This window comes from Artemia franciscana, chromosome 14, assembly GCF_032884065.1.
Source record: "Artemia franciscana chromosome 14, ASM3288406v1, whole genome shotgun sequence".
Lineage (NCBI taxonomy): Eukaryota > Metazoa > Arthropoda > Branchiopoda > Anostraca > Artemiidae > Artemia > Artemia franciscana.
This window is the reverse complement of record NC_088876.1, coordinates 11,641,968-11,666,676: the sequence shown is the minus strand read 5'-3', so window position 1 is coordinate 11,666,676 and position 24,709 is coordinate 11,641,968. Positions and strand designations below refer to the sequence as shown.

The window sequence follows — 24,709 nt, the reverse complement described above, 5'->3', positions numbered from 1 at the left end:
AGAATGCTTTTTACGTTTCGACTATAATAGTTATTGCTATGGACGAAAGAAAAAACACATAATTGAATTAATTAAACTCTGCTTGTGGCATAATAGATGAAAAAGTAAGGCGTGGTCCGAATAATGGTCCGTTACAATGACAACAAAAAGCCTCAGGTATATTTTGATTTTTTCTTATTTCAAAGAATTATATAATCGATCAGTAAAACCGTTTTGAGAATATGTTCCGTCTCGTCTAGTAACAAATTTGGCGAAGCAAATAACCAGTTAGCCAAATCCCCCCCCCCTTTATACCCCTACATTTTGGGTAGTGATTATCTCTATTTACCGGTAAACCAAGTTTTATTTGTGCTGCAGGAAGTAAACTGTTTATCAAATAGTTCGTGCCACAAATAGTTATTACTTATTGCCACGGATAGTTCATGGCAATAAGTTCGTGGCAAATAGTCTGTGGCAATAAGTTCGTGGCAAATAATTCGTGGCAATACATCTAAGGAACTTAATTTTTTTTGATCATTCCAAGCATGTGAAATCTTTTGTGTTAAAATTTCCTCTCAAATCTACGAGCCTAAGAAAATTTGCCCATTTTAGAATAAAGTGGGAAATTCCCAATAACAAGGAGCAATCTTAATGGGAATCACACAGTCTACTTTGGCATATTAGAAAATATTGTTGAAGAAGTTACAAGCCCCTATCTACATAGCAAATGAATTTTCTTTTGTTTTGGAAAAAAATGACCGTCAACTAGTATTCGTTTCTTTATTCATTAATTCCAGGGGTGATCTTATCAAAGCAGCGGTGGAAGAGTATCAAAGGGGTATACATTCGTCCAAAAAATGAAAGTTCTGTTGCTCCTTTTTAGTAGCAAAAATATTGCGCTGTAGTAAAGTAGTCTTTTTGCCATTTTTGCCTTGTTGGATAACAATGTTAGACAATAACGTTTCTTTCGTATTTGCTGTTAAGCAGCAATATTATCCCAAAAGGGGGGGGGCGAAATTTTTATGCAGTGAAAATTTGAGGTAGCCAATCGATTTATAATTATTAAGAAATTTTCGGAAGTTAAAAGAACTAGTACCTTTTTCAAGTGACCAAAAAGATTGGAGGGCAACTAGCTCCCCTCCCATTCCCCAAAATTATCCAATCCAAATATTGAGACAGCACTTTTCTTCGGCACAATTGAAAGATCCAATAACTATGTTCTTTGGGGTAACATAACCCACCAGAGTCTGTGGTAGGAGGCCTGTAAGTTATGAAATTTGCGCATTGTTTACGCATAGTATTTGTTCGTGAAAAAGTCCACGAACACGTTTACTCACAACAATATGGATATTTGTGCAGATATTTCGTGATTCATGTATGGTCAATATTAGTAGTGACGCCTCAATTTATTTAAACGCAGCTTTATCCCATCGAATTCCGGTCCTGAAACTTAAAAAAAATCTTCTTCAAGACTCAGGTGGCATTAATTTTCTTCAAAATGCTTGTATATGTTACATAATTGGGCTTTGTTTATTATGTAAGTGTTTTCTTCAAAATTTCTTTGGCTCTTATGTTTAAAAACCTAAGGAGTAAGGAAAACCTTCAGGGGGACTAGTCGAGATACGAATTTACGTGTTACGTAATAGTTTATATGGATGTTACGTCATAGGAGTTGTTAGAGTTCAGGCCCCCGCCAAATCAAGATGCAAATATAGATGTTACATCAGAGTATATTCCTTGATTTTTGTAAAAAACGCAAAAGCCAGAAAAAACCTTTAAGGATCTCCCAAGTAAGGGTATAGTCCAAATTCGTCATAACCCAATAATTAAAAGTGAAGATGACACAATCTTACGTGACTTGTTCTGGTTCTCGTTGACCTTTATAATCCAGTAAAACCGGTTTTGAAGTTCAACAACACATGCATTTTTAGACTTCATTATTGATAAAGGGCTGAATGTCAACATCGAGGATATTATTTTTGGAATATTATTTAGTAATGGATGCTTTTACTCTATTGGATATTGAAGGTGCTAGCAATGACGAAACAGAACCTAGAGGGCCTAGTGTAGCGGTAGAAATTACAAGGGGTTGTCGGCTAGCCCTAGAATGGGACGAGATGTTTGCAAAATATGTAATGATCCAGTAAATTCAATTCGGAAAGACAGCTATGCTTTGCAGTAAAATGAGCATAATACATGTATAAGTATTACAAGGCGGATACAATGCATTAGTGAAATATATTGAATACAATGACTTGAATCAATATATATAAAAGTAGTGAGTTTGTTACTTGCGAGAAAGATCCATCATTTAATTAGAGTCTATAATCGGTAGTGAGAATGTCAAGATTAAAAATGCCTATATTTGAGAAACAAAAATCATACGGAACCTCCTAATTCTGGAAAAATGGTTAATTCTAGATGATGGTTTTCAAGAGGTATCTTTTCAAAGGAAAATGTTTTCTCAAAGAATACTTCACCATATAATAAGAAGTGATTCACCGTGTTTTGAATATTTTCTGAGACTTTTACGTCGTGGCCCAGATGTATTTAGTCAATGCAATCACATACTAATGGAAACAAAATAAAGCGACATTGTGCGTCTGCTGGAAGATTACCCAGAGTTTTAGTTACTACTACAATCTCTTTAGTAACCCAATAGGCGATCAGAATAAGTGACTAGTGATAGCAAAGAATATTCCTTTTATCGATCGTGAGTCAGTTTCTTTTTGGCAATAAGATAGTCAATATTGAAAAATGTTTTATACATGTCCATTATGTTTGTATACAATTGGCAGATTTTTATTTGTATTTAAATTGCATATAAATTCACAAGCATTTTTAAAGTATTTCACTCTTAGGGCAGTGAAATTTATATTATACAGGTAGAAAAGAGTATTTTCATCTAGAAAGTCGTTCAATAGAGGATTGTCTACATAAATACTGAGAAATTGACTATAAGTATGTCCGTAATATCGACAAATAAAATATAATAGTGCATGAAAAGCAATGCTTTTGGTTGAGAAATCTTCTACTCGCTTCCAATTTTGAATAATAGATTTTCCACTAGATTTTCCACGTGTAGAAAGCATACGGTAGGCCAAAAGGATCAAAAAATTCAATATTCTTCGCTGTTTGAAGGATGCATAGCCAATACCCCGTCTTTACACTTGATGGGCTACTGTTAACAATGATAAGGGTATTATTAACACCTTGAATATGGTCGAGGAAATCCAAAGATATTAAATAGGATTTTTGTTTGGACATGAAGGGATTCAAATTGAATAATTTTATTTATGTATATGGTACCAAGTATAATTGTGAACACTGCCATCAGGGATAATATCCCAATAGGTTTCAAATTAATTTAGCAAGATTAATGTCAGTCAGTCCTCTAATGGTTTGGCAAAGCTACACTCTATACGTTCTGTGTCCTTTTGGACAATATTCACATCTTGAGTACCAGACAAATCCAATACAATGATACCATGAGTTTTGCAAAGATTCCATCGGTTAAGTCATTTTCAAATAGTTGTTAATCACAATTTAAGGATTGCATTGTTAATTCATATAGTTTCCTGTAGGATTCATCAAAGGATAAATTGTCGAATGAAATTCTATTTACTTTACATACAAGAGATGAAAGTCTAGACATGCACGTTTATGTAGAGAATTTGTCCTATGGCACTTGCATTTTCAAACAGTTCGTGGTAACGAAATGTAGTAAGGAGTGACGCGGCTCAATAGTAATCAAAACTCAAACCAAATGGATACCAGTAGTTATATCAAAAGAATCAGATTTTAATGCTGATTTTAAATATATAAGTTTCATCAAGATTAGTTGTACCCATCAAAAGTTACGAGCCTGAGAAAATTTGCCTCATTTTAGAAAATAGGGGAAACACCTCCTAATACTAATACGATCTTGACGAAAATCACACCATTCAGCGTATCAGAGAACCTTATTGTAGAAGTCTCAAGCCCCTATCTACGAAATGTGGAATTTCGCATTTTTTGTTAGAAGACAAATCACGGATGCGTGTTTATTTGTTTTTTTGTTTGTTTTTTTCCCCAGGGTTATCGTATTGACTCAGTGGTCCTAGAATGTCGCGAAAGGGCTCATTCTAACGGAAATTAAAAGTTCTAGTGCCCTTTTTAAGTGACCAAAAAATTGGAGGGCACCTAGGCCCCCTCCCACGCTCATTTTTCCCCAAAGTCACCGTATCAAAATTCTGAGTCAACCATTTTACTCACCATAGTCTAACAACCTAATAACTATGTCTTTGGGGACTAATTACTCCCCCGCAGTCCCCGTGGGAGGGGCTGCAAGTTACAAACTTTGACCTATGTTTACATATAGTAATGGTTACCAAGAAGTTTACAGACGTTTTCAGGGGGATTTTTTGGTATGAGGGAGAGTTGAGGGGGGCGACGTGGGAGGATCTTTCCTTGGAGGACCTTCTCATTGGGGCAGAGACTCTCAATGGAGGGGGCGCAGAATTTTTTTGCATTATTTAAAAAAAAACAATGAATAAATAAATATGAAAAGCTTAGTCTACTGAAAGTGAGGAGCAGCACTAAAACTTAAACGAACAGAAATTATTCCGCATATGAGGGGCTTACCTCCTTGTAATACCTCGCTCTTTACGCTAAAGTCTTTTTAGTAATTTCAACTATTTATTCTACGGCCTTTGTGATTCAGGGGCCATTCTTAAGGAATTGGGACAAAATTTAAGCTTTAGTGTAAAGAGCGAGGTATTGACGAGGGGTGAGCCCCTTCATATACGCAATAAAAACATACAAATATAGAAGTTCGCTACGTAAGTTGATTCGTGAGTTGCGTAATTTTTTTACCTATGAAAACGTTCGTAAAAAATTAAAAGTTCTAGTTGCCTTTTTAAGTAATCAAGAAATTGGAGGGAAACTAGGCCTTTTCCCTTGCTCCCCTCGTAAAGAGTGGGACGTTGAGGGAGGAGCAGTCCCTTTCATACACGGAGTAGTTTCTGTACGTTTTAAGTTCTAATGTCGCTCCTTACTTTCAGTTAAAAAAAACTTGTTTTTTTATTTAATCCCGTAAAAGAATTACCCTTGCCGCATAGACCTCCCTATAAATAGATGCTGATCCACGTCGATACAGAGGATACGTAAGGTACAGACGGTACAGAGAAATGGTACACACAATTTTTCTCGCTGAATTGTCCGCAAGCAATTTTACAGGGAGTGGAATTCTCAGCGACGATGGAACTGTCTGAAGGGAACTTGACGGGTGGGTGCACTTTACGTTGTATCAAATTTCCACGGAGGAGTTTTTTTGTGAGGGGTATATTTCATAAAGGGTGAGCCATACTTACCAGCATTATTTGGACAACGAACAGAAATTCTTCTATTTATGAAGGAGAGCCCCCTCCTCAATACTTTGCTTTTTATGGTAAAGTTTGATTGTTTGTCCCAATTCTTTTAAGAGCGTCTGCTGAAACACGGGGGCCACATAATTAGAACAGGAACTTGTTTTTTAATAGCGCAAAAAGTTTTAGAGCGTAAAGAGCATGGTATTAAGGAGGGGGCAACCTTTATATACGGAATAAATCTGTCTAATTAAAAATACAAATTTTGTTTTAATTTTTCATTTACAGTGAGCCAAATTTGTACCTGCATTAGTTTAAAAAACATTGAGAAATTAAATAGAAAAACAAGTTTTGTTTACTGAAAGTAAGGAGCTACATTAAAACTTAAAACGAATAGAAATCATTCCGTACATGAAAGGGCTTGTCCTCTCGTTAACACCTCACTCTTTACGCTGAAGTTTTTATTGTTTTAAAAAGTAGAGTTGTGACAAAAACTCAAACTTTAGCGTAAAGAGCGAGGCGTCGAGAAGGGTGCAGCCCCTTTCACATACAGAGTAATTTCTGTTCGGTTTAATTTTTAATGTCGCTTCTTACTTTCAGCTTAAAAAAAAAATTTTGTTAGTTGATTTCGTTTTAAAGATGACTCCACGCCAACACTTATCAAGTGGCTCTTGTGACAAACACTGAATTTTGTGATATATTAAATAAAGTTTTTTCCTTCTTATTTATCCTATTCTTTATCCTTTTTTATCCTTTTTTCTTCCTGTATCTGAAAATGTATTGTCATGCACTAGTTCATATTTTTCTCTAACCCATATATTGAATAAAGCTAACTACAAAATTTTTTATATTTAATTTTAAGTAATAAGTATTATTGAGTTTACTTAGTAAGTTTCCAAAGAATTTTTCCTCCACCCTAAATTGTAGGTGATAATTGTTCATCTCGAAATAAAGATTGCCAGAGGTCAATCATTTTTTATGGTTAACTAGTGGTGTCGATGTGTAGTGGTTTATAGTTGGACTAAACGAAAAAAAAGGAATGGTAAATATTTCGATGTGAAAAATCCTTATATTTCGTGAAATTGGAATTCTTTTCTTTTTCGTTTTTTTTTCAATAGGATTAGGCGGTGAAAAACACCAGGTCTAACACAATGCATGAAAGAAAAATTAAAGAATTGGGCAATAATCTATGCTCAATCCATATCAATTACTTGTCATAGACCACACTTGTAGTTTTCCCGAGCAGAAAAGAACATAATTTTGGTGTGTGCTTATATGGTCTTCACATTATCATGAAGGCCATCTTTATTTATATGCATATATCTTGGGCAAAACTTGAAGTGAGCATGTTAAAAAAAAATTGTGATCTTAAACCTAACACATGGAAACTCAAAAATGATTCCTCCGGCTGTAACTAAGGAAAGTTGCGCTTCGAAAAGATTATTACTTTTGGAAATATATTTGACATTACAATTTCTATTAATTAGCACCAGCTGCATTTTACTATTGCGATGTGCTATCAAACAGTTCGTGGTAACGAACTGTAGTAAGGAGCGAAACGGCTCAATAGTAAATGAAACTCTAAAAAAGGGAATTTTTAATTCCGAAAAACTAAACCAAAAGAATCAGATTTTTATGCTGATTTTAAATATATAAGTTTCATTAAATTTAGCCCTACTCATCAAAAGTTACGAGCCTGAGAAAATTTGCATTGTTTTGGAAAATAGGCGAAAACACCCCCTAAAATTTATAGGATCTTAACGAAACTTACATCGTCGCATTCAGCGTATCAAAGAACCCTACTGTAGAAGTTTCAAGCTCCTATCTAAAAAAAATGTGGAACTTAGTATTTTTTGCCAGAAGACCGATCACGGTTGTGTGTTTATTTATTTGTTTGTTTGTTTGTTGTTTTTTTTTCCAGGGGTGATCGTATCGACCAAGTGGTCCTAGAATGTCATGGGAGGGCTCATTCCAACGGAAATTAAAAGTTCTAGTGCCCTTTTTAAGTGACTAAAAAATTGGAGGGCACCTAGGTCCCCTCCCACGCTCTTTTTTCCCGAAGTCAACGGATCAAAATTTTGAGATAGCCATTTTTCTCAGCATAGTCGAAAAACATAATAACTATGTCTTTGGGGCTGACTTACGCCCCCAAAGTCCCCGGGAAAGGGGCTGCAAGTTACAAACTTTGACCAGCGTTTACATACAGTAATGGTTATTTGGAAGCCTACAGACCTTTTCAGGGGGATTTCTGGGTTGGGGAGGGGTGTTTAGGGAAGGGGTTACGTAAGAGGATCTTCCCTTGGAGGAATTTGTCATGGGAGAAGAGATATACCATTAAGAGGGCGCAGGATTTTCTAGCACTATTAAAAAAAATGATGAAAAAATAAATATGAATAAGTTTTTTCCACTGAAAGTAAGGACCAGCATTAAAACTAGAATAAAACGAATAGAGATTATTATGCATATGGGGGGTCATCTCCTCCTAAATACCTCGCTCTTTATGCAAAAGTATTTTTAGCAATTTCAACTATTTATTCTTCGGCCTGTGTGATTCAGGGGTCATTCTTAAAGAATTGGGACAAAATTAAAGCTTTAGTGTAAAGAGCGAGGAATTAACGAGGGGGCAAACCCCCTCATACGCAAATAAAAATATACGAATATAGAAGTTCGTTGCGTAAGTTAATTTGTAATTTACGTATATTTTTTACTAATAAAAATGTTCGTTAAAAATTAAAAATTCTAGTTGCCTTTTTAAGTAACCGAAAAATTGTAGGCCTCCTCCCCCACCTTTTTTCTCAAAATCGTCTGATCAAAACTAAGAAAAAGCCATTTAGCCAAAAAAAGAATTAATCTGCAAATTTCATTTTAATCATTTATGTGCAGAGAGCCAAAATCAAACATGCATTAATTCAAAAACGTTCAGAAATCAAATAAAAAAACGAGTTTTTTTAACTGAAAGTAAGGTGCGACATTAAAACTTAAAATTAAAAGAGAAATTACTCCGTGTATTAAAGGGGCTGTACCCTCCTCAACGTCCCGCTCTTTACGTTAAAGTTTTTTACTTTTTTATTGAGTAGAATTGAGAGAAAGAGTCAAACTTTACCGTAAAGAGCGGTGCGTTGGGGAGGGAACAGCCCCTTTAATACGCGGAGTAATTTCTGTTCGTTTTTAAGTCTTAATGTCGCTCCATACTTTCAGTTAAAAAACTTGTTTGTTTTTTTTATTTAACTTCGATAGAAGGCTACTTTTGTATTATATCTATCTCGACTATAAATCATATCTAATTTTTTTGAACACCGGAGATAATTTTCAAAAGCCATTTGATTAGCCGTTCTCGAAGGGATGATCAACAAGGCAATGCAGATTAGTATTCAAACAGCGAGAACAGTACTGTGAACAGCTTTTGGCCATTGACCATGTGTTTGAAAGTGTCAGATATAAATGTCTCGGTATGACGGTGACGATATTGATATTTCTGTCTGTCTTTTTGGTCCTAAAAAAAACTTTGTACCTCATCGTTTTCCATTCAAAAAAGTGAGTATTTAATAAAAAAAATATTGCGTATATGAGGGGGGTTGCCCCTTCCTCAGTATCTTGCTCTTTACGGTAAAATTTCTTTGTGCTTTCTAAAATTTCCTTAATCTAATTAAACAGCCCTTGTGTTTCTGCAGTCTTTCGAAAAGAATCGGGACAAAAAGTAAAACTTTAAGTTACTCGCTTACATTTCGTTACCACGAACCGTTGGAGGGGGCTAATGCCCCCTGCCTTTTCATCAAAATGTATATTTTTATATCATTATAATATCCTTTTCCTTTATTCTGGATGTTCAATGCGTCCAAAGACCTCATGTGCCATGTGCTCCCTATGGTTGTTTTGATGCAGGTATGCACTCTCTCTATTTAGAAAATACGATTGTTTTTTGCATTTTCAATTGGTAAAATTTGTGGATAAATAACAAAATGTGTATGCTGGACCAAAAATTAAAACTTCATTGTTATAGCACCAAACAAGACAAAAGCAGTTGCGAAGTCTCTTTTGAAACGCATGACAGCTTTCGAATAAAAAAAAACTTTACTGTTTCATTTGATTGATTTTTCTTAAAAATACTTTAGATGACTCTAATCATAACAACGTAACACCCCTAAGTTCCGATTTTCAGGACACTGGTGACTAAACTTCACTTTATTCTTGATGTTAAAGGCTTTTTACCATATTCAAATATTGTAGGAAAAACACAGCTTGTCAGTTAGGCCATGTTTTAAGGATTGGCTTTTTTGCTTTTCAAATTTTCCTTCTTTTTTTTCTCTAGTCATTTTGCCGCAAGTTAGTTGGGCTTACGCTTTTATTAAAACTTCTCTTTGACCCCGCTAGTTGATGGCTTCGTTGATAACGCCAGCTCCATGGTTATGCTGTTTCGACTAGTGTTTTCTCTAGCCCAGCCTCCCCAAGTTAAAGTACGCATAAAGCACATTTTCTTACTTCTGAAATCTACAGATATCCCCCGGCAGAAATGGATAAGCCAGATCTAAATGTATAGCATGAACAGGCTTAAACTTCAGTATCATTGGAAATAAAGTACAGCTAAAGAACATTATTAGCAATAGTATGCGTAGTCCTCTGAAAATTATATTGCTAAAAAAAAACCTTGGGTTCTTTTTGCCTCAAGCTCTCGACATATTCATGGTTTATTCTTATGATTCTTGATATCCCATTTCTTGAAGTTTACCAATCATTCGAGTGCAATCGTGCAACCCTACGGAAGGAAAATGTCCAGTTTATGTATCTATGTTCTACATTGTCGCTCTTTGTTATTTGTTAGTGATAAAGTATAACGCTCCCACTTTTGTTTGAACCTGCTCGAAGTACTTGCTAAAACAAGTGCTTTTATTTTTAATTAAATAAAAAAAAACTACTTTTTTTAACTGAAAGTAAGGAGCGACATTAAAACTTAATACGAACAGCGATTACTCCTTATATGAAATGGGTTTTCCCCTCCGCAATCCCTCGCACTTTACACTAAAGCTTTTAATTGTTTTAAAAATTAGAATTGTGGCAAAGAGTCAAACTTTAGAGTAAAGAGCGAGGGATTGCGGAGGGGAAAACCCATTTCATATACGGAGTAATCTCTGTTTGTCTTAAGTTTTCATGTCGCTCCTTACTTTCAGTTTAAAAAAGTAGTTTTTTTATTTAATTTCTGAGCGTTTTTGAATTAATGCATGTTTGATTTTGGCTCTCCGCACATAAATTATTAAAATGAAATTTGCATACTAATTCTTTTTTGGCTAAATGGCTATCTCTTAATTTTGATTAGACGATTTTGAGAAATAAGGGTTGGGGGGGAGGCCTAGTTACCCTCCAATTTTTCGGTTACTTAAAAAGGTAACTAGAACTTTTAATTTTTAACGAACGTTTTTATTAGTAAAAAATATACGTAACTTAAGAATTAACTTACGTAACAAACTTTTATATTCTTATATTTTTATTATGTATATGAGGGGGTTTGTCTCCTCGTTAATACCTCGCTCTTTATACTAAATCTTAAGTTTTGTCCCAATTCTTTAAGAATGACCCCTGAATCAGAAAGGCCGTAGAATAAATAGTTGAAATTACTAAAAATACTTTAGCAGAAAGAGCGAGGTATTTATCTCCTCCTATATACCTCGTTCTTTATGCTAAAGTATTTTTAGAACCCCTCATATGCTTAATAATCTCTGTTCGTTTTAAGTTTTAATGCTACTCCTACTTTCAATAGAAAAAACTTTTTCATGTTTATTTTTTCATTGTTTTTTTATAGCAATGCTAAAAAATCCTGTGCCCTTTTCATTGAATTTCTCTTCCCCCATGAAATATTCCTCCAAGGAAAGATCCTCCCACATAGCCACCTCCCCTCGACCCAACCCCCAAACAAAAGAATCCCCCTGAAAAACGTCTGTACACTTCCCAATAACCATTACTGTATGTAAACACTGGTCAAAGTTTGTAACTTGCAGCCCCTCCCCCAGGGACCCTGGGGGAGTAAGTCATCCCCAAAGACATAGTTGTTATGGTTTCCGACTATGCGGAATAAAATGGCTATCTCAAAGTTTTGATCCGTTGACTTTGGGAAAAAATAAGCGTGGGAGGGGGCCTCGGTGCCCTTTAATTTTTTTGGTCACTTAAAAAGGGCACTAGAACTTTTTATTTCCATTATAATGAGCCCTCTTGCAACATTCTAGTACAACTTGGTCGATACGATGACCCCTGGGAAAAAAAGAACAAAACAAATAAACACGCACCCGTGATCGGTCTTCTGGCAAAAAATACGAAATTCCACATTTTATGTAGATAGAAGCTTGAAATTTTTGCTATAGGGTTCTCTGATACGCTGAATGCGATGGTGTGATTTTCGTTAAGATTCTATGAATCCCCTATTTTCCAGAATAAGGTAAATTTTCTCAGGCTCGTAACTTTTGATGACAAAGACTAAATTTAATGAAACTTATATATTTAAAATCAGCATGTAAATCCGATTCTTTTGATGTATCTTTTAGCATCAAAATTCCGATTTTTAGAGTTTCGTTTACTATTGAGCCGGGTCGCTCCTTACTACAGTTCGTTACCACGAACTGTTTGATGTGAAAACAACCTTGTGAGTTTTTTGTTAGTCCAGGCAATGGGTGAAAATCTCAGGACGATATTCGGGGAGCAATTAATACCAACATTTTCATATATTCTTTAATTTAGGCCTAAAAACAGCAAGTATCTAAATAGCTTTTCAATTTGAATGAAGCCACTTAATATCTAGTTAACAGAATAATAGAAATGCATAAATGCAATTTCATCTTTAGAAGACTGTGTTTGTTCCAAGTGTTGACATACTCACCACAAAGAGTAATATCCAAGATAGAGCACAAAAGAAAACTGAATATCACAAAACATTGAATATAATCCATTTTTTATTCTTTGCATCAACCGAAGGTTACTAGCATGATATTCAAAATACAGTACATGGCTTAATGACGCAGCTTTTGACTTCTTTTTTGAAACCTGTTCGGTATTAACGCCAGGAGAGCCTCTTCAAAGAAGCATTAAAATCGTTCTTGATAATGGAGTCTAATAATAACAATTTATTCGATTCAATTTTAGTCTTAAATCATCCTTACGCAGCTGACAAACATTTACTTTTCTTTCCTTGTTTTTGCCATTATTAGAAAAACTAATCAAGAAGACGCTATAGGGGCTAAATTTATGAGGGTTATCTGTTAATTAAAAAAAAAAAGTTGAAGCTACGATGGATTCCATTTAATAAAAATTTACGGAAATTTAGCTGTAGAAGTTCAGCGAATTTTTTGAAAATTTAAGAATCATACTAGCGAAAGTTTTCAGACACCGTCTTTACCACCGGAATGCATCCGAAACCTACGACCGTACTATTTTTACAGCCAGGAATGCGTCCAGAAGTGCCAATATCGGATGAAGCAGGCGGGCGTAGTTGATCCTCCCTTCTTAGATTTCGAAAATACCGTTTTGTAGTACTTTCGTCACACAAAAAAGCTTTCCCTTCTAAGATTTTTGGGAATGGGCACCCCTGCAGGAGCCATGAGCCAGAAAAACGTTAGGTATTTAAACCGTTTGGTATTTAAAACTTATGTGTATCCGAGAGTTCTAGTTTCTTCGCAAAGTGTCTATTTACCAATAGAGGATCTTAAAGCCAAAAGTAGCCTATATTACGTCAGAGATGATGGATTTCTTAGCACTTTAGCTTGGAATCTTTGCATTACAATGGGAACCTAAACTTTAATTTTTAATTTTTTTGGCAAATTGGTATTTAAGATAAGACCAATGAATCGTACGACATATCTACAATGTAGGAATTAGACAAACGGGGTCTTAGGAAAAACCATATAATGCTATTTTAGCTCTCAACTGGATGGTATTTTATCTGTTTACAGGACTCGAGCATAATTGTAGGCTATTTCTTTAAAGGACCAATTACTAACATATTTATGTCTTCCGACTGGGTCTTTGATTAAGAATACACGAAAGCTTTAGCTTAGGAATGCAGAACGGTAACTTGGAAATGCTTATGCTATTGCGATTACATCACAGCATAATCTGGAATGGAAAACCCTTTCTCGAATATATAATAGTATGGCTCTCCTGCATATTCTGCATTTGACCTGGTTTTCGGACATTTTTACTGAATCTGATAGGCAAGTGTTGAAAGTGCTATTTTTAGTACACAAAGTTTTTGCTTCAGGCCCATCGGTGGTTCAAGAATAGGTACATCGTTAACCGTTTTGGTGTGGTGGAACCGGCTCAGACTGGGATGAAAAGTTTCAGAAACTGAGTAATAAGTCCTCTTCTCACCCGTGGAAGGCGCACTGTTTTAGGTTTGGTATTATAAGTAATTTTTGTATATCTTTATGACATGTTTGTTTTGTTTACAACAATTTTGAATATCTGAATGAAAATGTAATATTTTAGGGACTGTAATGTTAGTGATGTTTGTGGCAAATGGCAACCCTGGGTTCCACCTATTTCCGAACACTTCCAATTTAACTTCTGAGTTAAAAAAAAACTCCAAGCTTCGACCAAAATTACGAACTTAAAATCCCTAAAATAACAAAACTGGCGAAGATTGGCAAAGGAAAAACATTCTACCAGCCGATGATTTTTTTATTATTATCCTTTAACATCCATAGCTCTAATGCTGGCTAACATTGCATCTCTTGTGTTATGTTGAAGGGATGACTTTGGCAAAATAAATAGAATGACACGTGAATTCTATGAGCTGGCGAACTCTTGAAAATGAAAAAATTATAGACAAACAAGCAAAATCACAAAATTCAGAAGGAAGGGGGGTGGGATTGTCACTTTCCAAATCACAGTCCCTAGATTCTCTTCTTTTTGCGGGCCATAAAGTTCATTGGGCACATATTTCTATCAATGTCTTTTTGGGAATCATTTTGTTAATCAAGATAAGTACCTCCACTCCACACCTTCCAATCTATTGGAGAAATTATACATCGAATAAAACGTTTTAATTAACTTTTTCTAATAAATTCTACATATCAAGAAGAAAAAAACTAATTCTTTATATACTTTCATGAAGTATTGATTTAATGTTTTCTATATGTTTCTGTAAATTCTTTTACATTTTGAACCAACTATATAGTAAGTTCAATAGGCCTATTTCCAAATACATCAGACAAGACACTTTTCTTTATTTATAAAAAAATATACATGCCTCAAAGCTTTCAATTGAGCTGTATCTATTCCGTGGGTCCAATTGCCAATAATCAAATTGTTCTATATATTTTTATTCTTTTCTTTTGCTTTATTTCTTCCTTTTTTTCACAATAATATATTGTCACCAAATGTGAACCAAGTTTAACCGATTGACAACAGGAAGTGGGTTACACATCAGTTGTAATACTAGCATTCATGCAAAAACACCATGACAAGCTTCATAAGACTCTCGTAAAAAATAAAGGTTTATTCATTAACTGTTTTAAAAATCCAGTCAAGATAATGCGTCGTCTTCATGTAAACGCCGTAAAACCCGGGCTCAGCACACCTGTAACCTGAAGAAACAACGCCAATAAGGTAATACTTTCCATCAAAATCTGCCATCAGGGGACCACCAGAATCACCCTAGAATGTAAAATACAAAATATAGAAGCAGTGGATGTTTTTCGGCGTTTTTGGTGTTTCAGAATGTTTTAATTTACACATTTGCCTAAATCGAGTTGTTAAAATCTCTACTTGACTATACAAACTAATGGAGCACTTCTAAAGTTCATGGTGGGACGCTGTCGTGAGAAAAATTTAATACTCCCTGACATGCACTAATTGGAATCATTGTGTTCTTTGAGGACTTGATAATTTAATGATTTAAATAATATGAACGGTGTGAGGTGAAACAGTATGACGTTCAAAGACCTCTATTATATTGAAAACTTTACTGACAAATTCAGACAATTTGAATTAAACTTGTTAGAAATTTCAGAAACGTATGTCCCATGGTTAGGAAACAAGTAATTAGGTGAAACAGAAATTTTTAGTTTGGGTATGAGAGACGGGATGCATAGGTAGGGATTAGAGCTCAGGTTAATAAGGAAACGGGTATATATTTTTAACAATACGGAGAAAAGTATTTCAAAATTCCCGTATTTTAAATATATTTTTGTTTCAGGTGTTGGGTCATAACTTATGACTTTGGTAGACTCTAAGATGATAATTCTAGAAGAACTTTCAAAGGCATTTGAAGTTAGAACAAGAGAGTATAAAATCTGACAATTTAGAAGTAGGATGGAATAATAATCGTAGGAAATTCTTCATAAAGTAGCAGCAGAGATGCTAAGGAAGAAAGAAGGAATTTAGCTCAGATTTTTAGCAAAAACACTAAATTAGTAAAGTGAATAAACCTAAAGAAAAAAGAAATGATTATAGAAAAGAACAAGATTAGAGACATCACTAAAAGAATTAAATAAACCTCAGATGCTGATTGCGTAGTAAATGACTTTTTGAAATATGGCGCTCGCAAAATTAGAGATAAATTGTTGAAGATTATCAATATGTTCTGTTTTTTTTTAAGGGACAGAACCTAGGGATATTAGGAAAAATTTAATTAAACCACTTATGAGGAAGGTGATAAGGGTAAGCACTATTTCTTGTTGGAAGAATACAGAGGTTTCTTGGCTTCTGTGGGAAGACAATTAATTAGCTTGGCCATGTTTATTAGACTGAAAGATGTTCCAGATAAAGTCTTACGAGAAGAGAGATGCATTGACCAAATTTCCCCCTTGCATTAACAATCGAAAAGTGCCTGAATCATCAAGTTTTATATATTTATAAGCAGGCATTTTATTTAGCAGGTAATGAGGCTTTTTTGAGGGCCCTACCTTTGTAGGGTCTATGCCAGATAAGTATATTATCATATATTATTGATGCTTGCACTCTTCACGTCAATATTTTTACAAACCTCAAAAGCCATCCGAGCTTTTGGCCTCAGAGATGAGCTCAGATGATTTGGCCTCCTAAAGGTTAGCAACATGCAATGACATTGAGCGAGTGGTTTGTTAGATATTCAATATGATTGAGGATCAGCCCATGTATTTTGCTAGGAGTGAGATACCTGGTGAAACTAATAATCTGTGATATTATAGTGACTATTGCTATGCACGAGAATAAAACTTCTGCAAATAAGATAGGACGTAAATCTACTAGTTGGTCCGGTGGTGAATGAGGAGAGAAACTGAACCATACTCTACTCCCAATTTATATAGATTATTTGGTGGACTTTGTAAAAAAAAGTAAGCTAAGACTTTAAGATAATAAGCTATAAAATCGTAAGATAAAACTCTCCCACACTTGGATTATACAGAGGATTTGAGCTTCCTAGAAAAAATGTTTGTAAAAGGAATGAATTTAGGGGGTTGATAGTTCAGTGCGTAAGAATAGGTTTAAAAATTAACTTTAAAAAGACCAAATCGCTTAAACTAGGAATAAATGAGACTGGAGAAGTAACGTCAGGTATAAAAAAAATTAAGTGAATTGATTTGTTTACATGGGGGCAGAATATTTTTCACATTTGTAAAAAGTTTAGAGAAATAGGTGTGAACGTGTGTGATAAGTATGTGAACTAGATTTTAATGTCGGAAAAAATAATCATAAGGTTTTTCAAGTGTGACACTGAAATATTGACATTTTGAAAGGCTGAGGGAGAGGTGAAAAAATTTTTCAAAGATATTCCTTAGGATAATTCCTGGTACTTGCTTGACTGATTGTATAACAAACAGTAAGCTGTACAAAAAAAAAATATAGTTCAATCCTGTTTCCTAGGACTATTAAGAAGGAAAGACTAAGATGCCTAGGCTTTGCTTTAGAGCTAATGGATTGCCGATAGTCAAAGATTGTGGTTTTTGGCCGTCCATCAGGGACCAAACAAAAACTCGTACCTGAATGGCGTGAAAAGAAGTCGCGAGAAGGAATCCAAAGGTTACTAGAACCATATGGGAGATGTTAAAAGGTAGGATATTTGAATGAATTAGGGTTGAGGAATACCACACACATATATAAATTAAATAAAAAAAAAACAGTTTTGTTCAACTGAAAGTAAGGAGCAACATTAAAAATTAAAAAGAACAGAAATTATTACGTTTATAAGGGGGTTCGCCCCATTGTCAATACTCCACTCTTTACGCTAAAGTTCAAAGTTTATTCCAATTATTTTAAGAATGAACCCTGAATCATGAAGGCCGTTTAAACAAACATTAGCATAAAGAGCAGTGTATTGACGATGGAGCGAACCCCCTCATATACAAAATAAGTCTTAAGTTTTAATGTTGCGCCTTTATTTTCAGATTAAAAAACTTATTTTTTTTATTCATATCCTGATTGGTTTTTAACTAATGCTGGGAAGTCTGTCACCCCCTTCATAAGAAATTCTCTTCCTCAATGAAAAATTTCTACTTAGAAATATACTCTCACGTCTGCACCTTGCAGAAAAGGCAAGGGAATTAATGCCAGGTTTTTCTTCTCACTCAATTTGACTATCTGTCTTGGCTTTTTCTACAATTAGCCTATACTTGATGCCCACAACTATTCCCTTTTAATTCAAAAATCTCTTTCTTTATGTATTGGATGATTTTCCGCACAAAAAAATCCACGACCTTCTAATAAAATCCAACGGTCATCTGAATATTTGTATTCGAAGCTGTACAAAGCAAGGACCCAAGTGATAACACTTTGGGGAAAAGATACCAAACAGGGGGTTTACTTTTCTCAAAAACTTTCCAGTCTTCTTACTGGTGTTACATTTCACAGATAAGAACCAATCAGGTTTTGGGTGCTTATACTGGTTCGAAATTTTACATGTGAATACGAGTGTGAATGTAACGAGGACCAAAGAAATAGTGGATAGAGATTAATAAATATATATATAGAAATATATAAATATATAGAAATAGTAGATTATAGTAATTCAATATAGCGAATACAGTATAACAGTTATCTTTTTCTCCTTAGCAAGACATAAACTTTTCACCCCCATTAGTTTAAAAGTTTAAGAAATGAGTAAAGAAAAAGAAAATATCAGACCAAAGATTGTTACTGGATGTGAAATGGTTTCATAACAAGGGCATACTACTCCCTCTCAAATCATTAACATGCCAGTACACTATTTAACTATTATGCCGTCTAGCTGCATCCTCCAGATCCTCCACAATTTTATCCATGGACTCCACTTCATATCTCCGTAATTCATATCTCAATGCTTTCTCCACTTTCTTTACATTCCTTTTGTTTTCATATGATCCAAGACTCAGATAATTCTTGTGCAAGCCCCTTCTCCCGTCAATTAAACAAAAAGCTTTTTCACTTATATTCCTAGCTGCGGTCCTAACTTTTTTCCCTAATAAACCGTCAGCAACTTCACAAATTATTTTCCTAAAGTTTATTTTATCTTCCATCTATCTTCCGTGTTGTCCAATTCTAAACTCTCCAGTCTAGCATTCAACTTTTCCCGGAAATTTTCTCTCAAATTCTCATCTTGGAGTCTACCAACATCATAACTTCCCAGGAGGTAGTTACCCTTCCAAAATTTCAGCTTTAAATTTACACTAGACACTACCAGATGGTGGTCTTTACTTTTATCATCATTATCAGCACTCCTATATACCCTAGTATCTTGGATTGATCCTGCCAGTCTTCGGTTTAAAATAGCATAATCAATAAGGTTTGCTGTCTTACTTACCATCACGTGAATACCATGTTAACTTATGGGCCATTTTATAACCACATTTACCAAGGTTAGGATACCATCTATCCCTATTTTTACCGACATGGGCGTTAAAATCTTCTAATTAGAACACCATATTTCTACATGGGACCCTGTTTATTTGCTCAACTAACTATAAGTAAAACTCTTTCGAGTCACTAGTATTTCCATCAGTCTGTTTTGCAAGGGCATTTAGTACTATAACCGATATCATTAACTTTTTAGTTATAAATGAGTGATCCATACTCTATTGTTAATGTCTTCCCAGCCAAAAACAAGACTCAACAGCTTCCTTATTCATCATAAGGCCTACTCCCTGTCTATATGCCCCATCCTTCCTACCTGAGTAGACCAATTCTATATCACCCAATTTCATGCCACCTACCCCTGAAGTATGAGTTTCTGAAACTCCTAATAAGTCCAGTTCGAATCGTCTGAATTCATCAGTAAAAATGTCGAGTCAGCCCTTTGCAGAGGTTTGTGTCCCTAAGTCTGGATCTTACACTCTTTTGCAGTTGCCCTCCTATAGATAATCCTCCCACGATGGTGTTATTCATCACCATGCAATTTAACCCATTACTGGGAGAAGGTTTGTAACTCACAGGACGTGTGCAAACGCCGGAGGGCCCCTTTGAGTGTACATATGAGGAACCTTATTCCTGTTCCACCTGTATTTACCGCCCCAGGCCAGGGAGCCCCAAACCTTTGACTGACCTATAAACTGTTCATCTTGAACTTGAGAGACAAAACCGAAAAAATCCTTTTTGGATTTGATTATTCTGAATGATAACATTGAATTCGACCATTTGGTTGCAGTAAATAAGGAACCATATGAAGATAAATGAAAATTTAATGACTGAATTAAAAATTAATAATCAACTATTAATTTAAGAAAAAATGACATACGATGGGGAAAATCACCAAATATAATCAAGACTAAATAGAAATAGCATTACCTGACAAGAATCTGCTTTTCCTGATCCATCTCCGGCACATAGAACAGTTTCATCAAAAACAATGGATGTTTTAATCTTACTGTAAGCTTTTTTACAGGCTTCTGGGTCTGCTATTGGGAGTGGGGCATCCTGTAGAAATGGACTGGCTTCTTTTCGATCTAAAATTAAATAATAATTAATTAAATAAAATTTAATTAATTTAATGTATTTAATTAATTTAATGTATTTAATTAAATAATTAGATTAAATAAAATTAAACAAATAATAATTATCAGTTGAGTTTTTCTTGAAGGAAGATTTCAGTTAGAATGAAATTTGAGTATTTGAACTTTTTAAAACAAATCTAGATACTCATTTTGCTTTTTATTTGGAACCAAATCTTAATCAACCTGTTAAATATCTCATCGCCAGCACGGTTCAAAGTCACATGTGACATTTTAACACTTCTGGAAATACTACCGAAACCGTTCTCCAGGCTATTCTCAAAGGGAGGATTAGCAGGATATTATAAATCAGGAGGAGCAAAGTGTTATTGAATATATATTTGCCTGGTCACCACTCCTCCTTTAACAGAAACTTAGCTGGAAATTTGACAGAGACTTGCTAGTTATTTATGAGCTTTTAAAATATATAATACGAACTTCAGGCGTAATACTGACAATTTATCTTCAAGTTTTGTTTTATTTTGTATTTCCTCTTGTAAATGAAAAAACTTACTAACGGTCAATTCTATGACCGTCATACATTATGACGAAGAAAATTATAAATAGTTAAAAATATGTAGTTTATTTGCTTCTTACTGTATTTTAGAAGAAAAACTGGTTAAGTCATGTTGTTATTAAATAAAAAGAAACAAGTTTTTTGACTGAAAGTAAGGAGCGACATTTAAACTTAAAACGAAAAGAAATTACTCCGTATATGAAAGGGGTTGTTCCCTCCCCAAAGCCCTGCTCTTTGCGCTAAAGTTTGACTCTTTCTCTCAAATCTACTTTTTAAAACAGTGAAAAACTCTAGCGTAAAGAGCGGGGCGTTGAGGAGGGAACAGCCCCTTTCATACACGGAGTAATTCCTGTTTCCTTTAAGTTTTAGTGTTGCTCCTTACTTTCTTTTTAAAAAAACTTGTTTTTTTATTTAATTTCTGAACGTCTTTGAATTAATCCATGTTTCGATTTTGGCTCTCCGCACATGAATACTTAGAACGAAATTTGCATATTTTTTTTTTTTTTGGCTAAGTCGCATTTTCTTAGTTTTGATCGAACATTTTTGAGAAAAAAGGAGTGGTGGAGGAGGCTTAGTTGCCCTTTTATCTTTTGGTTACTTAAAAAGGCAACTAAAACTTTTAGCTTCTTACACACGTTTTTATTAATAAAAATATACGTAACTTCCGAATTAACTTCCGTAACGAATTTCTATATTTGCATATATTTATTACGTATATGAGGGGGTTTTCACCCTTTAATACCTTGCTCTTTACAATAAAGCTTAAATTCTGTCCCAATTCTTAAAGAATTACCCCTGAATCACAAAGGCCGTAGAAGAAATATTTGAAATTACAAAAAATAATTTAGCGTAAAAAGCAGATATTTAGGAGGAGAGGAACCCCTCATATGCGTAATAATTTCCGTTCGTTTTGTTTTAATGCTGTTCCTTACTTTCAGTTGAAAAAACTTTTTCATATTTATCGTTTCATTGTTTTTTGTTTGAAATAACATTAGAAAATCCTGCGCCCCCTTCATGGAAATTCTCTCCTCCCATGACAAATTCCTTCATGGAAAGATCCTCCCATGTAATCCCCTCCCTATCCAAGAAAAAATTCCCCTGGAAACATCTGTAAACTTCCCAGTAACTATTACTAAATGTAAACACTGGTCAAAGTTTGTAACTTGTAGCCCCTCCCGCGGGAACTGTGAGGGAGTAAGTTGTCCCCAAAGACATATTTATTAAGTTTTTCGACTATGCTAAACAAAATGGCTATCACAGAATTTTGACCCGTTGACTTTGGGAAAAAATGAGCGTGGGAGGGGGTCTAAGCCGTGATCGGTCTTCTTTCAAAAAAATAGAAATTCTACGTTTTTGTAGATAGGAGCTTGAAAATTAGACAGTAAAATTATTTGATACGCTGAATGCGTTGGTGTGATTTTTGTTATGATTCTATGACTTTTAGCGGGTGTTTCCCTCTATTTTCCAAAATAAGGCAAATTTTCTCAGGCTCGTAACTTTTGATAAGTAAGACTAATTTGATGAAACTTTTATATTTTAAATCAGCATAAAAATTCGATTCTTTTGATTAGTCTATTAGTATCGAAATCCCATTTTTTAAAGCTTCGTTTACTATTGAGCTGGATCGCTCCTTACTACAGTTCATTGCCACGAACTGTTGGATTTCTTGATAATAATTTCTTATTTATTTTCTGTCTCTAATAGTTCCAATATGTCCAGATGTTTGATCATATTTTTTTTTCAAGAGATCAGCTAATTTTGTTTCAATGCCCTTCGCTGCATTCGTGACTTTTGATAAATACTTTGGTTCGTCACAATTACACGACTCAAATAGCAATTTTAGAATTTAGGGTTATTTCCTCTTGTTGTCAGTACTGCTGTATTCCAGCTAATATTCTTGGGAGATAAAATCAATATTTTTAAAAACTCATAAAACTGAATAATGCTTTGATATTTTTTTTCTGTTTTTACTTAGCTATTAAAGCTCAGGTTCGGGGTTCCCGCATTAGAAAATGTCAACCCAATCCCCATCAAATTAGAATGCTCTGAATAACTGTTATATTTGCAGAAAAGATATAATAAAAATCAACACGAATCTTTTCATACTGTTCTTTTTTTTCTAAGAATTAGGTTAACAGTTTTTTAACACATAATTCAAACGAAAAAAAAATCTAATTCTGAGCAAATGTAATCTGAAATTACTATGTAAATTGGAATCAAGATTGTTGTTTTTCTGAATTGGGGAAACGATGTTACATAGTATTTAAAAATCAAATAAAAATGCACCCGTGATCGGTCTTTTTTCAAATAATACGAAATTCAACATTTTTGTAGATAGGAGCTTGTAAATTAGACAGTAGGGTTCTCTGATACGGTGAATGCGATGGTGTGATTTTTGTTAAGGTTCTATGACTTTTATGGGGTGATTCCCTCTATTTTCCAAAATAAGGCAAATTTTCTCAGGCTCTTAAATTTTGATAAGTAAGACTAAATTTGATGAAAGTTATATATTTTAAATCAGCATAAAAGTCCGATTCTTTTGATTGATCTATTAGTATCAAAATCCCATTTTTAAAGTTTCGTTTATTTCGTTACTATAGCATTTCTTAATCGCCTGTCACAAAGAATCAGTTTATGGGATAAACTAGACAAGTGTAACAAGGTTTTGAAGCATTTATTAGCTTAGATTGGACTTTCACCTTTTCAATTACCATTATCTATATATGAAAAAAGAAAATAAAATAAAAAAAAAATCACTTACTAAACAGAATCGTTCCCCATCCAGCTATGGTTGCCTTTTGTCCTAGTAAATGATGTAAGGAAAAAAAGGAAATAATAAAAGAAAAGAAAAATAAAAGAAAATAAAATAAAAAAGAACCTAGTAAAAAAGAAAATAATTTAAAAAATCACTTACTAAACAGAGTCGTTCCCCATCCAGCTATGGTTGCCTTTTGTCCTAGTAAATCTTTGTTTCGAACATTCTCTTGCCATGGTATACAAATAGGTTGCACGTAATCTAATATTAAATCAAAAAGAATATTTGAAAAAATAGTTGCAATATTTATCTAAGCATTTTTTGTTTAATGCAAAAGCTATAATATTTAAAAACGGCAGCTACAGCCTTACATTTAGGAGCAGGCATTTGGTTTTCAAACAACCTTTTGTTTTTACATTTTTATGTTATTCCTTTTTAGTTAACATTTTTTTTATTGGAATGAATCAAGTTAAAAAAGATAGAAGTTTGTACTTGCTATAATACGAAAGTACTATGCTTCTCCAACAAGCTTCTTTAAGTTCTGACAGATTCCAATTTTACTCATATTTTTTTAATTTCCTTGTCAAGATCATCAGCAAATAAATTTTGAAGTATCAACAAATATTTTCTACCGACATTTTGAACACTTCCAAGAATAAATTTTATAACATTGGAAGATAACATCTGAGACCCCACAGAGAAATTATTTCTGACTAGGTGCAAACAGCATAATTTAAGCATTTTTTTTCTAAAGAAGAGACTGAGAGAATATGGCGTCGGACTTCAAAATCCCTATCGGCAGTGCTGATCTCCATTTCACGGCTCTTCGTGCAAACTGCAATGGGCAGTTGGGGGCAAGCAATCTTGTGTTTTCGCAAACACTTTCTTTTCACCTTCTCACAGACTTCTTGAGGTTCCCATTTGGAGCTAGGTCGACTCTGGCTGAGCTTACAGAGTCACACCACTGACCCCTGTTTCAAACCAAATAACTCATGACGACAGGATTCCAACCCCCGTCGTCACAGACAAAGGATTTCAAGTAGTCTTGAAATCCTTGTCTTTCTTGGAGAATACAAGAGTATTCTCCAACTGAATTGTATTGGGAGAGCAAAACTTTGGTTTTGTATAATATAGATAATATACAGATATAATATAGATATATAATATAGATTGTAAAAATATAGATAAATGT

At 34.3% G+C, this 24,709-nt stretch overlaps 2 protein-coding genes across 2 annotated transcripts in view; both read right to left on the bottom strand.

The window, feature by feature from the left end:
- The window catches only part of LOC136035307 (proclotting enzyme-like), a 68,099-nt gene extending 55,757 nt beyond the window's left edge, over positions 1 to 12,342 (bottom strand). The window contains exon 1 of the mRNA XM_065717005.1: positions 12,187 to 12,342. Within this exon, the coding sequence (XP_065573077.1) occupies positions 12,187 to 12,256 (70 nt within the window). The 5' untranslated portion in view covers positions 12,257 to 12,342. The remainder of the gene's footprint in view (positions 1 to 12,186) is intronic.
- Positions 12,343 to 14,787: 2,445 nt separating this feature from the next.
- Positions 14,788 to 24,709, bottom strand: part of LOC136035306 (venom serine protease Bi-VSP-like) — a 52,130-nt gene continuing 42,208 nt past the window's right edge. The window contains exons 6-8 of the mRNA XM_065717004.1: positions 23,677 to 23,778; positions 20,043 to 20,200; positions 14,788 to 14,960 (exon numbers count right to left, since the gene is read on the bottom strand). Coding sequence (XP_065573076.1) covers positions 14,802 to 14,960; positions 20,043 to 20,200; positions 23,677 to 23,778 — 419 coding nt within the window. The 3' untranslated portion in view covers positions 14,788 to 14,801. The remainder of the gene's footprint in view (positions 14,961 to 20,042; positions 20,201 to 23,676; positions 23,779 to 24,709) is intronic.